Source organism: Lepisma saccharinum, chromosome 1, assembly GCF_977018435.1.
Source record: "Lepisma saccharinum chromosome 1, izLepSacc3.1, whole genome shotgun sequence".
NCBI lineage: Eukaryota > Metazoa > Arthropoda > Insecta > Zygentoma > Lepismatidae > Lepisma > Lepisma saccharinum.
In genome coordinates, this window is record NC_139229.1 from 208,346,755 (window position 1) to 208,363,475 (window position 16,721).

Below are 16,721 nucleotides of genomic sequence, written 5' to 3' on the forward strand. Positions count from 1 at the left end.
GAGAATTCACCATGTTTAAACTGTGCCACCCACTTATCCACAGCTGCATATGAAGGAGCAGACTCTGAAGGATGTTCAATTCAATTCAGTTCAAATCAAATTTTCTTTATTAAAGGGCAAGGTTCAGCCTGTGGCTATTCTCCCACATTTCCCCATGCATCTCCTTTGGAGACTTGCCCTAGAGGAATAAAAACTGCATCACAGCCCTGGTTTCTGTGTTAGAAAATCTCGCTTGCTGGACAGACATGCTCACTTCACAGGACTTAAAAAAACATAAAGGATATGAACTTTCAAGACATAATATGACCTTCCTTCAAATTGTCTGGGAACAAGTTCGGGCCACAAACTTTTCAGCACTCCTGTACCTTTTGTGGGTAGAATATGAATTGATTTACTGAATTGTGGGTATTGCTATAAAAGCAGGTTCATACACAGCCATTTTCAGCTGAGTTGCAATGATGTGTGTTTCTCCCCTTTGACTTTCAAAATTTGTGAGATGAGGTGGGATGAAGATGTTTATGCCGAATGATCCAATGGGTCTTATAAATGCAACTAAGAGAAAACTAGCTGTCAACTTGTGCCAATGTGCAGTTTCGAAATGTTAATAAAATATAGTTGCATGCTGCTTCACACTGCATTGAAATACAATTTCATTAAAACACAATATTTAATGTAAACCTAGCAGAATCAGAATACATTGGAGACCAGATAGAGCATCTCCGTCTTACAAACACCTCAGCTGGCAATCAAGAAAATCTGACAGTTTTTCACATGTTAGTTTGCAACAAAGTGAGCAGTACATCATCTTCTCAGGTGTGTTCCATTTGTGGTGCTTGGCCGACAGAAATGAAAACAAATTTGAAAAAATCACTCAAGGAGTGGCAAATACTCAGTTCTGACTGTCAATTCTATATGGATTTAATTCTTGAGTTCGTCCTTCACATGTCGTGTCCAATCGAATAGAAGAGGGGGTAGGCTTGTGGAGAGCACAGAGCAAAAACGAAAGCCCAAAAACCATACGTCTAGGAGAAATTCAAACGCTTAATGGGCATTGTCGTTGACAAGCCTAAACAAGATGGCAGAGGCACCTCTAATAATGGCAAGACATACCAATTCTGTCAGGATCCTAAAAAAGCCTGTCAAAATCACAGGCATCAACGAGCTGTTAATGAAACGATGCAGCTATTTTGTAAACACAATCGTCAAGTCACTGTACTAACGTTCACAGTTTTAGTGAATATGCTTTGGAAACTGTGAAATTTCTTGTAACAAAATATTTATTTTATTGTATTCCCTATGGCTTACACACGGTCCAGGTGCCATAGTAGCAGCTATTCTTCCAGTCGGCAGTTCTCTGAGGAGGTTCAAGTGTCAAAATCAAGGACGTTAGAGAACGACTTTACCACGAGAGCTCCTGAATTTCTGCCAGTGAAGATCTTATGCATCAATGCATCATCTGCTTATCTCGTCTGATCCACTAACATCAAGCCTTCGGCCTTTGCCTGATAAAAAATCATGTAAGCTATCTGAAGATGTCACTCGCTTGCTTGACATCATGGAGTGTCAGATAAACACCAACAATCTGCCTGACAAGTGGAAAATCTATCCACTACTAACAGTGAATGTGAACGTTAAGGTTTATCTGTCAGTATATGAACACAATGCACTTTAGTAAAATTTATTTCGTAGCATAAGGTAGGTGAAATTCACCGTGTATGCTGCACTGTGCCATGAAGGGATATGGAGAATGTGGAGGCTTCACATATTCATGATCTTGGTCATTTGTGGAGGTAATGTAATCAACACCATGCTACCCTCCTCCCCCACACTTCTCAAGTCCAGGTAGACATATATTACATGCTGTGTAAACCCCGGAGCCTCTTTTTCAGGAACAAGGCCGGAAAAAAATTTGATCTTAGATCATCCAGCCCGATAATTGAACCCGAGTCTCCACTTCGCAGTCAGATGCTCTACTGACTGGACGACCGTGGCTCCCTTTGGTAGTGTTTTCATGTAAACAAGCATAGGATTTAACTGATTTAGTTGATGTTGCAAAATTCCGTATTTCTCAGTACATGAGCACAGGGCATTTTTTGTACACAACAGGTTATTTGATTATTTTGCACTGCCATCATGTGAATAACTACAAAACTTTAATCAAATTATGTTTTTTTATGTATTATATTCTATTAGAAATACTGCCAGCATAAAGTATCTTCATTCACAAATTCAGAACTTTTGTCCCCATTTTCAGAATTCTGGCCCACTGTGCACAGGTTTAGAGTGAAACAACCCAAAATTATGGCATTCCGGATGACTGGTATTAATCGAAACCACTTCTACGTGGCAGTAATTAATACTTAATATCTTGAAAACTGCACGATATTTCAGTTCTATCTTTTTTGTTCATTAGTATACATATGAAGATATGGCATACTCGAATTACAAAACAATATATCAATTGTTACTATTATTAAGAAGCGGACATTGAATATGTCCTTTGTTACGCCTATAATATTATGAGATAGATTTATAAAGTGGCTATAGCTCCTCAACCACTATATTCTTTTGAAAAATTTACACTTTACATGTAATAATGAGTAAAAAGAAACACACTAAGCAACGTACTACAATTAAGGGTCCAGTGGAGACGTGAGGGCAAAGGCCCAATTTTCAAAATTTGCCAGGACCACATGGTAGAATTAATGTGCTATTTCTTGGAAACTATACCAGATATTTCAGTTCTGTCTCTTTTGTTCATTAGTATACCTCTAAAGGTATTACAGACTCTCATTACAAAACAATATACCTCTGTTACTATTATTAACAAGTAACATTTGAGAAAGTCTTTTGTTAACTTTTGTTACTATGGGATAAATTGATAATAAATGACTCTAACTTCTCAACCACTGCATCTTTTTGAAAAATTTAAGTTCTACACATAAGAATGAGTAAAAAGCAACATTTTAAGTATCTCTTACAATTAAGGCTCCAGGGGTAAGTGAGGTGCAAAGGCTCAAAGTTCGAAATTTTCATTAATTATGCAAATTTCTGAATGCTTGATTTTTTTTATTGCATCATGGGCATTACATATTCTCATAGGCTGGTTTTTTATCATGCTTCCCTCCAAATTTAGTCCATCTAGCATCTAGGGCTAATGCTAGATGCGAAATTCCAGAAATTGTTCCGCAAGATGGCAACACTGCCACTTCATACAAAGTTATTATTTTTTTAGCCAAGAAATATCAGTCTGATTCCAATGAAACTTCGCGTTGTTGTAGAAATGTACCACCACTACATACTACCTTTTTTTCATTCACTTCGGTATTGGGGGGTGGGGTTCAACAGATTAATTATAAATGGAAATAATTATATAATATACAATTAAGGTCATCATTATGGGAAACAGACACATGGTAATAGATAATTAAGGTACTCATGTTTTCAGCGAAGCTGTTTTAAGTAATTTTCTATTAATTTCGGTAGCCACTGCCAATCGATACAACGAATTCCAACGAGGATTGTGGCAGTGGCTACCAAAATTAGTAGAAAATTACTTAAAACAACTTCGCAGAAAACATGAGTACCTGAATTATATACAATTAACCATAGTTATCAACCAATTAATTAAAGATTTTTACTGGAATAAATAAATAGATTACATGGGCAATCTGCATAGATTAAAGTTTACAAGGTACAATCATTCTTACAGTCTCCCATAGTTTCAGGAGCAGATCAAAGAATAAAACTGATTTTCAATGAAGGTGATAAACACACACATTTCGAGGAAAAACTAAGCTCAGATGAAAAGTGATATTTTAGCCAAACACCTATCTTTTGCTTGCGTAGAGGAGGCAATGTATCAATACGGCATTACATTTTATTAGGAAATTGCAAATATTACAAATTCCACTTTTGTCATACAATATGTGCAGAAACTAAGAAAATACACATTCAGCACATACAAAGTACCTAAGCACCTGAAAATCAATCAGCCAATACAAATGTTTAGATTCTTGAGATTTTTTAGTTTTGTCCACATTACACACATAGGCTATTCAGGACTCTGCCTACAGTTTAAAGTGGGATCCGAACCACTATATGCCTCCACTGGGTATGGAACCCAGGATCTCTTGGTTAAAAGGTGATGCTGTTACCTCTATGCCAAGGTGGAGCCTCTACCAATGTACAGATTCAGGTGCTTTTAAATAAAGTTAATACCACTGATATTGAAATATCACAGTTTGCAATTATTTTGCAAACTAAACTCTCCTGATTTTCAATTTCTTTTTTCTTATTTTTTCTTCTCCTAGGGTATGTGGGAACCCTGTCTGTAAGTTGCTAATCCAAAGTTTTGGATTAGTTTGTAGGCTTTATCTCGATACATTCACTGCAAGACAAAGACTAGGCTTGAAGAAAGGTTCTGCAGAGATGAAAACAGTTAGAAAAAAAAATAGAAATAACACTTGCAAGTAAAAAACTTGTGGTTGACAATAATGTAAACAAACAAGAAAAAAATATTTACCTATATGGCAATGAACATTGTGCTTCATTTTCCCCCATCCCCAGAAGTCCACCACCTTCGACGTCCACTTTTCCAAATGACTGTAGAGTGGATTGTAATGAATCACAGTCTAGACTAACTTTCAATTGAGGAACGGATTTCAAATAAGCATTACTGAAATAAGAAAGATCTGTGTAATTACATGCAACTTGCTGTAAAAAATCTTACAAAGAATTGACATAAAAAGGATACTGAAATATAAACTTGGGGAAGAAAATTATTAAAAAGAGCTAAAATGACAAATGTGAAAATTACAACAGGGTACAAAGGTTACGATTTTATTGACTACACACGAATAAGTAAAAATGTCAAGGACAATAAATGCTTATAAAATATCTTTCCTTTTTCTACCACTATATGCCTCCCAGGATCTCTTGGTTAAAAGGTGATGCTGTTACCTCTATGCCAAGGTGGAGGCTCTACCAATGTACAGAATAAGTAAAAATGTCAAGGACAATAAATGCTTATAAAATATCTTTCCTTTTTCTGCATTAATTTATTTTTATTTGCAGTCCACTTCTGCAATGGTCTCATATGTAAATGGTAACTACAAGGTAACCAAAAAAAGTTCTTGCCGTTCTAGAGCAGTGATAAACAAAGAGCAATACAGTGGATGGTACGTACCTTTAGATTTCGAAGTAATCTCCATCAACCTTTTGCCAACGTTCCTGCAGCTGCACAATACCCTGGTGATAAAACTCGGCGGGCTTGGATGCAAAGAAGTCGGTGAGTGCATTCCGCAGGTCTCCCTCATTTGCGAAGGATCTCCCACGGAGGTGGTTGTCGAGGGAATGAAACAGGTGGTAATGTGTTGGTGCAAGGTCTGGTGAATATGGTGGATGGCACAGTGTCTCACAGCCAAGTTGCTGAAGGGTCTCCCAGGTCCTCTTTGCCACATGTGGCTTGGCATTGTCATGCAGGAACAGCACACCCTTGCGATTCACCAATGACGGCTCCTTCAGCCGCAATGCACGGTGCACCCTTTGCAACTGCTGAGAGTAGAGGTCAGCAGTGATGGTCTGACCAGCTGGAAGGAGCTCGTAATGCAACACTTGCCGACAATTCCACCATACGAAGAGCAGAGGTGGTCTTGAGGTGTGAGGAACAGGGTCACGTGGTGACAACCAATGTCTGGTACGCTTGGGAGTGTCATAGAGGACCCACTTTTCGTCACCAGTGAGCAAGCGATCAAATATGGGTGTGTTCAGGTACCGAGTGAGCAAGGACAAACAGGCTGTCACTCTTTGTTCCTTGTTGGCTGCCGATAATGTGTGGGGTACCCACTTGCTTAACTTGTATGACTTCCCTATCCCATGCAGGTGCAGTCTGACTGTTTCAGCGGAAACATGGAACCTTTCTGCAAGTTCATCACACGTTAGACCACTGTCCTCCTCGATGGCTGCTTTCAGGGCCTCGTCATCCAACACATGTGGTCTTCCACTGCGAGGTTCATTCGAAAGACTCACATCTCCCGAACGGAATTTCTGGAATCAATGCCTGGCAAATGCGGCGACTTGATGCGGCAGCTGACAGGCCCACTTTAAAGTCATACAACAAACACACGCGAACAAGCTGCTTTGATACCTCCATTTCTCTTCGACACTGGACGAGCTATGACCACTGTGTATGCGCAACATGCCTGTATTACTGACAGTCGATAGTCAGACTAACTCCCGATTGCTTGGCAGGCACGTGCATCATTTCGCTTCCTCTCTGTGAGCGCATGATTAATGGAACGTCAAAAACTTTTTTTGTTACCTTGTAGAGTTTTCTTTCTCACAAGCCACCATCTTTAAAATTTAATGTAACTGAAAACATGAAGAAACTCTGTGAAAGCAATGATGATTTTGAATTGCCTGATGATATTTGGGATTCATAATTTTTAAATAAAAAAGAATGTGAACAAAATTTTTATCTGAAATAAAAATAAAACAGACTGCTTGTTTTCACAGTTAAGTTGCTATATTACAACAATGTAACATCGACAACATCCATTGTATAACTGATTCTTTTTTGCTTAACCATTGTTATAACTGTATCTTTAATCAAACTAAAAATAAATGTCTGATGAAGGGAGTGTGTGTTCTCCTGAAACATCAAAACGAAAAACTGTGTTTTTATGCTTGTAATAACCATAGACTACAAGAGAAATAATTCTACAATGCAAGCAATGCGTACATACAAGAAAAAAAACAAATCATTAAACATTAATTTAAAAAATGTACTTTTGTGGTTTAACTTTGATAGTTGATTGATTTACTTTATTTTGCTTCACTTTTCCCTTACTTTTGAATAATTGCACAGATGAGGGTGAATGGTGACATGATGGATGAAGAGACCATCACAAACATATATGGACGACACAACACACACCTCACAGAGAATTATCCTGGCTTCAGGACCAGCCACCAGAGTCCCGTTAGTCTGAAAAATGCAGTCCAGGTTGTACTACATGGAAGACAGGTTGGCATTTGGGTGTCTCTAGAAAGGGTCAACTTTTACACCCCATTAAGTTACATTTTAACACAAATATACACATGTTTTTGTCAGGAACAAGAATGATTGCAAATGCAAAAATGTATAAAAAATGGCAAAACAATCAGGATCAGAACATTTCCCTGCAAAGGAATACAGTAAAGATTGATTGATTTGATTTATTTTACTCTGCTTTTCTGTCACTGTTAATAATCGCGAAGATGAGGATAAGTGATGATATGATGAAATTGATGAAGGGACACTCGTAAAGAACACCCATGCCCAGGCTGGAAATTAAATCCAGGAGCCCTGGTTCATAGTGTGCTGTGCTAAGAATACAGCTGGAATGGATAAGAATGGAAGCTCAAGAAGCAATTGGGATGTTTACATTTAAACTGATTTTTTCATTCACTCCTCTTCCACCCTATTATACAGTGCCCGCAATGGAAATCTTTACAGAAGTAAAACAAAAAGCAACAAAAACAAGCAGTCTGATTCTTCTTTGTTTTATAGCTTTCAAAATTTCACCATTTTTTACTATCAATATTTTGTCATATTTCCACGAGCATGTACAACTTCTTGTAATCTTCTGGGCATTGAATCTGCCAAATTTTCAAAATAAGTTTTGTCCATTGTCACCCACAACTTCTTCAGCAGCTCTTGTAACTCTGCGATGGTTGTTTTAATTGAAACTCTTTCTTTAATTGATTCCATGCATTCTCAATTGGGTTTAAGTCGGGTGAGTTACCAGGCTATTCAAGAACTGGTATGTTATTGACATTCAAAAACTTTGTAACCAATTTCTTCCTGTGAGCTGGCGCACCATCATGCATAAAGTACCAACATTCATGAATTGTCCAGAATGTCAACATGTGTTCTTCCAATACTTTTATGTATTGGTCCCCTGTCATTGTTACCTTCTTGGGGAGAAAATATAGTCCCCCTCTACCATAAGTACCACTGATTGCACCCTATACCATCACACTAGCCGGATGTTTAACAGTTTAACAGCGTACCTTGGATCATACCGCAACACATTTTTGGTCTTTTCACAATTTTTGATACTGATCTAACAAGTGTAAACATGCTTTTATCAGAAAACATTACGTTTCGCTTGTCTTCTGATGTCCAGTGTCGATATTTTCTGCAGAAATTTAGCCTTTTCAACTTCATAGTTGAGGTTACAAGCAGTTTCTTGGCAGCACGACTAGCTGGTAAGTGAAGGTCTATCTGTAGTCGATGTTGTATGGTGTGGATGGATACATCACTTAGCAGATCTGGATGCTTCTTCTTCAACTGTGTGGCCGTAATCGATGGATTTGATATAACTTCAAGTTTCAAAATCTTGTCGGTTCGTGGCGACGTTTTTCTGGTATCCCCAGAGCCTACTTTCCATTGAGGTGTTACCATGCCAAGTGGTAGACATGCAGCTGCTTCCTTAAGGTTGTAAATACCCAAATCAGCCGCAACACAAATCACAGACGTCCTTGTTGAAGCAAAGTCAAGGCACAAGTCTTCTCTTCCGTTGTCAACTTCTTCCTCCCCATTGTTTTCTTAGGCAGACAAAACAAAATGACGAAACTGCACACTTCTGTAACACAGTTTTTGCACTAGATACCACAACCTGGACTCCTTTTTCTCTGGTTCCCTTGTAAAGGCTGTTAGCCAAAGCATAAGCACAACACTGTCGGCTGTTGTTCACTGAACAATCACAAGATTATAGACCCCTCCCACTTTATTTCGGAGTATAACAATGGCACAGTGGGCGTGTGCGATAACAATGTAAAGATTTCAATTGCGTTCAAATGTAAAGATTTCCATTGCGGCGACTGTACATACTATTATGCAATCAATCTATTGGAAGATCAACATCTGTTGTAATTAAATTAGACCCAACATTTGGTCTAAAATTAGGGAAGCCTTGTATATTGGCTCTCACCACATCCAACCATTGTTAACATTTGTCAATGTGTATTACATGATAAATTGTAAATTGCACTGCAGCTACGTTCCATTTTGTATCATTTTGGAAGACCAGAAGAAAATGGAGAGGTTTGACTTCTATGCCAAGCCAGCTAGAGGTAGGAAATGGCGAAGGAAGATGATGCAATTTTCAATTTTTTAACTTATTTAATCAGACATTTTTCTTTAACCTTTTGGATCCCAAGCGTCTCGAAACGAGATACCTAAAAGTAACCCTCACGGTCCCAAGCATCTCGATCGAGACGCTGTGTCAAGGTCGTAGTTTTTACATTATAACTTTTCTATTTTTGGCTAGAATTTCGATTTTTTTTTATATATTGTTCCTAACACATGTATTTAACAGAAATGTTTCTTGCACCATTTTTTTTCTTCATGAAAATGGAGGTGAAAAGGCGGGAAAAGGGACTTCTCTTTTGCATCTCTTTTCAAGGGAAAATATAAATTTCAAACATTTCAACAATTTTTTAAAATAATTTTTGGGGTTTTTCTCCCTTCCCCCTCCATATATACGCCAAATTTGCATAAATTTTGCATTTTGACATTTTTTTCGGGAGGGGGGGGGGCAGGGGGAAATGCCATTTTTTTAAAGAAAAGTATTTTTGAGAGGATTTCCCCCCTTTCCCCCTCCATATGTACGCCCAATGTGCATAAATTATATATCGTCTGAATCTGTGATTCATTCTGCGTACAACGGTATATCTTTCATATCTCTAGGCCATTTAGTTTCTGAGATATAGTCATTTCAAGGTACCGCTGCATTTTGAAGCTTGAATCAGTGGCGTGCCCACCATTTCTTTTGGGGGTACAACTCAAGTTACATTGGTCATACGACAATGATGCAAATATTTTTCTGTTTATTACATGCCAGTGATAATTTCTATGTGCATTTTGAACTTTTCATATCCTTTTTTCGGGGGGGCGGAGGGGGGCAAAACCCCATTTTTTAAAAAAAAAAGTATTTTAAGGGGATTTCCCCCCTTTCCCCCTCCATATATACGCCGAATGTGCATAAATTATATATCGTCTGAATCTGTGATTCATTCTGCGTACAACGGTATATAGTTCATATCTCCAGGGCAAATAGTCTCTGAGCTAAAGTCATTTTAAGGTACCGCTGCATTTTGAAGCTTGAATCAGTGGCGTTCCGACCATTCCTTTTGGGATGTACAAACTCAAGTTACATTGGTCATATGATAATAATGCAAATATTTTTGTGTTCCTTACATGTCAGCGATCATTTCCATGTGCATGTCGACACTGTCATGTACTTTTTTCAAGGGGGCGGAACCCCATTTTTTTTAAAAAAAGTATTTTCAGGGGATTTTCCCCCTTTCCCCCTCCATATATACGCCGAATTTGCACAAATTTCATATAGTCTGAATCTCTGGTTCATTCCGCGTACAACGGTATATCACTCATCTCTCTAGGGCAATTAGTCTCCGATCTACACTCATTTAATTGAAACTCTTCATTTTGCTCAAAATTGGCTTGGAACCGTGAGGCTTACTTGTGAAAATGGCCTTGGGACTCAAAAGGTTAATGACATGCTCACTTATCTCTGTGCACAATCTTCCTTATGTCTCTTGATGATGAAAAAGACACATGCAAAGTAGCTGTTTCGAGTGTATAATTTGAAATTAAGTAATACCTCTAAAAAATTTTATTCTCGGAAAGTAAAATTACAAGTGCATAACTCTTTGCACAACATGTAATAAGAAATATTTTGGTACCATATATTGAATTAACACATAGCATAACACTGTAGATCAACCCAAGATAATTACTCGATATTTAATCATCTTAGGGTATGACATCTCTCCTAATAAAGCCTGTGCCCTATTACTTGACAATAATTACTAATTAATTTATTCTTTTGCATTCTACATAATTTCAGCAAATAAAAGTATTGTTTCTATCCACAGTTACAACAAATACTGTTACAAGAACATATGTGCAACAAATATTCACCTGCAAAAATCCATCACATGTATTTTCTTAGCAGCCTCTTCTGAATTACACTTCTCCAGGCTCTGGAGCGAGCTCTGAAGGCTTCCAAGTGCCTGCAGAACATGGGCCTGCCGTGCATGTAGCAGAGACATGTGGTGACTAGTCAGGACTTCAATCTGCCTTAAGAGCTGCTTCTCTCTTGACTTCAATAATTCATAAAGCTGATGGAATGCAGACTGTATTTCTGACTGCACCTATTATTATATGTTAACAAAAAGAAAAAGTAACATCGGTGAATAATAATGTAAATTAGGAGTTAACTGATACAAAATGTTAACAAATACAGGGTGACGAGGAGCCGACTGGCACATTTCAAATTGTCATATATAATATATGGAAACAGGGAAACAAAATGGTCTATAAATACATCCAAGTATGTTATTTATTACTTACAGATTACAAACTTATTTTTTTGAAAACTACATCAGGTAGATGACCTCAGTGACCTCAGTTTACATCAGTGTTGCTGCAAACGTGCCTGGAAGTTGCCATACACGAGCCTATGTAGATCCTCATCAATAGCTGCAACTTCGTCAATAATAGCTTGTTTTAGTTTTTTTTTTAATAGTCATGATATGTTCCTTCAAATTTCTTCGCCCACGCCAATATGATTTTCCGAGATGGTACGTTTCCATGTCGACCAACATTGAAATGTCGTCTAAAGACCCACTGCACTCCTGTCGCAGACTTTGTTTTGTAATAACTACGAAAACAGGTAATACATTGTTGCAACTGGGTATATGAAATGGCATCCTCTCCTCTACTGTTCCCCTTCCCGCCAACCAGCACAAGCTATCGCACTGGTGCAGTATTCAAATTTTAAATGTGGCAGTCAGATCCAGGCCACCCTGTATCAATGAAGTATTGCTGTCAAGTTTACTGATAATCAATATCTTGCAGATCGGATATAGAATTGTAAATAGCCTATGAAGAACCTGAATAGTTCATTCAGCTCCTTAAATAATGTACCTAACCAGGTGACTGCAATAAGTATTGATGTAAATAATGATGATGAGAATAAAGAACAGTTGCCTACCACCTTTTCATCATGTTCAATGTACTAGGGCAAATCAAAAAGTAAGTTACACCCCCCTGTATAAAACAAACAAGACACATTAGAAAGAAAATAATTATTGGAGAAAAATGCATGAACATTTAACTTTTTTCGACATAGTCACTAAGGTATTCCATGCACTTTTCGAATCGTGTGACCAGTTTCTTGATTTCTTGTGTGTAAAAATTCCATTCAATTTCAACTGAGTTGACTTTGGTGCTCATCAGTTAACATCGTAGCACCCAGTGAGAGCACAGTTTACTATACACCCAACTGGTCTTGATTCAGCATAGAGACACTATTGTATGATATGTTCAGTTCATTTGCAATCTCTCTTAATTTCCACATGGTGGTTGTCAAGGATGATTGCATTCACATGCTCAGTTTTGTCGATAGTGTTACAGTTGCAGGCTGCCCGACACACTGTTCATCGTTCACGTTCGTTCTATTCGAACATCTGGCAATTTCCTGATCATGGGATGTGACATTGCATTCCCACCATACACCTCGACAATTTGGCGATGGATTTCACTCTAATTATGCCTTTGTGTCCATAAAAATCGGACGACTGAGCACAACTCAATGTTGGACGCCACCTCAGTACGATACGCCATACTGACACGGTGACTACTCTCATATTAAAGCAGCTGCAGCATGGCTGCTTTGGGTATGGGGAGAATACATTCCGGACAGTGCTGCCACCAAGCAGGATTATTTTTTTTTAGTACAGGAACACGGCTAGGGTGTAACTTACCTTTTGATTCGTCCACATACATATGGATGTATATGCGTACAGGGTTAGTCAAAAGTATCGGGACAGGCCAGTAATAACGAGATGCATGGATGGAGGAAAATCACACGTTGCAAGTGGGTGAAACTGCATTGAATAGGGCTGTGGCCATCATGGCAGCCATCTTGGATTCTGCCATATTGGATATCACACAATATTTTCAAATGGAAAGGGGTATGTATGACACATCAATTTAAGCTAGAATCGTCCCACAAACGACAATCCAAACTCATTTTATCATAAAATATTGAAGCTTCGAGATTTTAAAAATATCAACTCTATATCGATATATCGAAGCTTCAATATTTTAAAAATATCGACTCTATATCAATATATCGAAGCTTCAATATTTTAAAAATATCGACTCTATATCAATATATCGAAATATGCCTTGCCTAAAAGCACATGTCGGGTCTTCTCAGCATGTTTTGGAATTTAGCCTGAAGCTGATGTTTTGTAATTACAACTGAGACTTTAGTTTGAAGCTAGTGAACACTTTTAGGGTTATTGGAATACACTGCAGCTTTCAGTGCACCCCAGAAAGCAACAATTACAAACAGTGTTTAACATTTAGCGACAGAGCCACATGCACATGGATAGCCTCTCCAGATGGGAACTTTTCAAGCATGTATTTTTCAAACTTGCAACTCTAGAACACAAAATAGTGTTTTTTTTTCCCTTTATGACAGGGCTCTTGGTGGAGATGAAATTTATACATTGTACCTCCCAATAATGAATACTAAAGGAAGAAGACAATCTACATTTATAAAAAAATGGCTCCTGTAGTCGTCACCACAATACACCAACAAGAGTGAAAAATGTAGTATGTAGCAGCAGTACATTCCTACACCCAGACAAACTTTCATTGAAAGAAAATACGCTGATACTTTTCGGGAAAAAAAATAACAATATATAAGAGTGGTAGTATTGCCCGCTTATGGAAAAGAAATTTTAGAATTTCACTTCTAGGGCCAGCCCTATGCATGCTGGATGAACCAAATTTGGAGCGAAGCATGACAAAAGACTACTCTTTGAGGACATGCAATGTCAGTTTCCAAATTTTGGGGATAAAAAGGGAAATATTGAAAATTGGGAATTTCCCCCTGAACCCCTAATTGTCACACATTGTTAAAGTGAAATATATCAGCAAAAAAGCAGTGGTTGAGCAGTAACCCATTTTATACGATTTATCTCACAACAATGCGAGAGACAATGAAATTTTCAAACTCTGCTTTTTAATTGCAACAATGAATATATTGTTGTGATTCGAGTATGTCATATGATCATAAATGAAAAACAAAGACAACTGAAATATCATGCGTAATTTTCAAGAAATGGCATGTTAATTGCTGCCATGTGGTGTTGGAAAGCTGACTTCCCAGCTATCCAGAACGGGTTTCCATGCGTAAGTAGCTGGGTTCCCGTCCGTCCACTAAAGGTTAAAGTAACCATATGTCTTATTTTTATCAGTCAGATGGATTTAACATTTCTTCCGCATATCTGAGTTTACAAAAATCAAAACACGTTGCTTAAAGCGTCCCCGACAACAAAACCAGTCTACTGATAAACTTTCAGTACATAACTGTTCAGTACATATAGTTTTGTTTGGGCCACTCCTTGTTTCTTCTGTTCAATTCTATCTACTCATCGTCTGTTATTTGCTATTATACTCTGAAGATAGCAGAACTGTTCCTATTCATTGATCATAACTGGCTGTATCAATTGTCCCTTCCTTGTTTGCATCCTTGCTAGCTGTGACACGTACTATGTTTTGCTGTTCCTCTCTTATTGTTACAAGTTTTAATAAGATTCATTAAGCGAATCACCTTTCGCTATTTACCTTGTGATTCCAAGGAAGCAAATTACTCACCTGACCAGTTCGCTTCTCCATCACCTGCTTGGATTGAGAGAGGCCGGTTAATGTTGTATTTGCTGCAGACAAACGTTCCTGTACATCTGCTTTCATCTGTTTCAATACATCTTCCTTTTTTTCTATCATTGCACTTGAAAATAAACAAAAATACATTATAAACACCATGATCAATAAATACCTGCCTGCCTTACTATCACAAGGCATAGAGCCAACTATGATCCTACTAGTGACTGAAATTGGATCGTAACTCAAGTCTATTTTATCCCTATGATACAATTTTACATCACCTGACAGGGCATGTTCAATTACTCTTGTGACCAACAAAAACACTACTTCAATACTAACACTTGAATAAATTAAATATTAAATGGGATTGAGTTCTCGATACCCTTGACCTTCTATATCCCTCGAGGAAGTGATATTTTTCTCAAGGAAGTCAAATATTTTGCATGCTTTATGAAGATATGTTGTTTATGAATGTTTTCAGCTGTTTTTAGCTCACGGAAATTTGTTATTGTCAAGTAAGGTACACACACTTAGTACGTCTGCTACTTAGCATGAAGCATTGATTGATTGATTTGGTGTTTTAAGTCCACTTTATGCACAGTAAGGCTAATCGGGACTGGACCTACAGTTTAAAGTGGAATCCGAACCACTTCTGCCTCCACCGGGTATCGAACCTGGGACCCCTTGATTACAAGGCAGCAACATTAGCATGAAGCAGAACCGGTGGAGACACATAGTGGTTCGGATTACACTTTAAATTGTAGGTCCAGTCCCGATTAGCCTCTCTGTGCATAAAGTGGACTTAAAAACTTAAAACAACAATTCAAACAATTCAATTTTAAAAAAATACTGTTTGGGGGATTGTTTAAATGATAGTAAGCATTCCTCTTTGGTATTTGGAAGTGGATGCGCCTTCAACTTCAAAACCATCCCCTGCCCGAGTCGCTCACATTAGCCTCCCAATACTAATAGTGAGTTATATATTCAAGCAAACTTATTATTTCAGTTTTGGGGTTGAACTGGACCTCTAGATTGTTAGTGGTGACATCACAATGTCAATTGCAATCTGCTACGAAGATATCGCAGCAGCCTCCAATTTTGAGATAGATAATAAAGTGGCGATGGGGCACTATTCACTGAAAATCTGTCACTCATTGAAATGCCGATTGGAAGGACTGGGCTCCCAAAAAGGTGTTTTCACACGGACACGATGTTTAATTTTGCTGTTAGTGGACCTCAATATCATTATTCAAAATTTCAACGATACCATTTCTTTTCGATAGACCACGGAACATATATTTCTTAAAGACTTTCTCATATAACAAGAACCATTTTAGTAATAGATCATCAGTGCCTGAAGTATGTCTGAGAGGGAAGGAAGAAAGGGGAATGCTATCACCTAGCTAAGAAAAATTTCATAATGCATCCCCCCACAGCTAGGATAATTTGCATAAGCATCCTCCTCTACTTATGCATTGACTTCAAGTTGATCCAAAATTCGAACAAGGAAATTCGCAGCTAGGAATTTTCACTTCGAACACTGCAGATCACAGAATCGTAACAAATTGGAAAAATAGAACTGGTTCGACAGAAATGTGCAAGAAATTTCAATATATCCGAAAAATGAACTTCACAAAATATGTAATGGTAACATTAAACTCATACACCCTGCGTGACAGAAAAGGAGGTACTGGCCCTTAGGGAAAAGGTATATTTGCCCCTGGACTCCCACCATCTAATAAATTTTGGGGCCCCTTTGAAGTAAAACGTAACAAATGTGGACAATGTGGGAAATTTATCTCAGCTCTTATTTCAATATGAAAAGGCTCCCTTTAAATATTTCGTGGGAAGTTAGTTACATTTTAAATATCACATGTAACTAATATTAATGGTAATAGATCATGAATTACCAAGTTTGATTGAGCCCGACCCTGTGGCCGAGTGGTTAGCACATCGCGCTGCGATGCCA

The 16,721-nt window shown here is 37.9% G+C and overlaps 1 protein-coding gene across 1 annotated transcript in view; it reads right to left on the reverse strand.

Annotated features, from left to right (window-relative positions):
• Positions 1-16,721, reverse strand: part of LOC145978575 (uncharacterized) — a 44,427-nt gene that overhangs the window by 19,477 nt on the left and 8,229 nt on the right. The window contains exons 2-4 of the mRNA XM_083111281.1: positions 14,744-14,876; positions 10,991-11,223; positions 4,526-4,678 (exon numbers count right to left, since the gene is read on the reverse strand). Of these exons, the coding sequence (XP_082967407.1) occupies positions 4,526-4,678; positions 10,991-11,223; positions 14,744-14,872 (515 nt within the window). The 5' untranslated portion in view covers positions 14,873-14,876. The remainder of the gene's footprint in view (positions 1-4,525; positions 4,679-10,990; positions 11,224-14,743; positions 14,877-16,721) is intronic.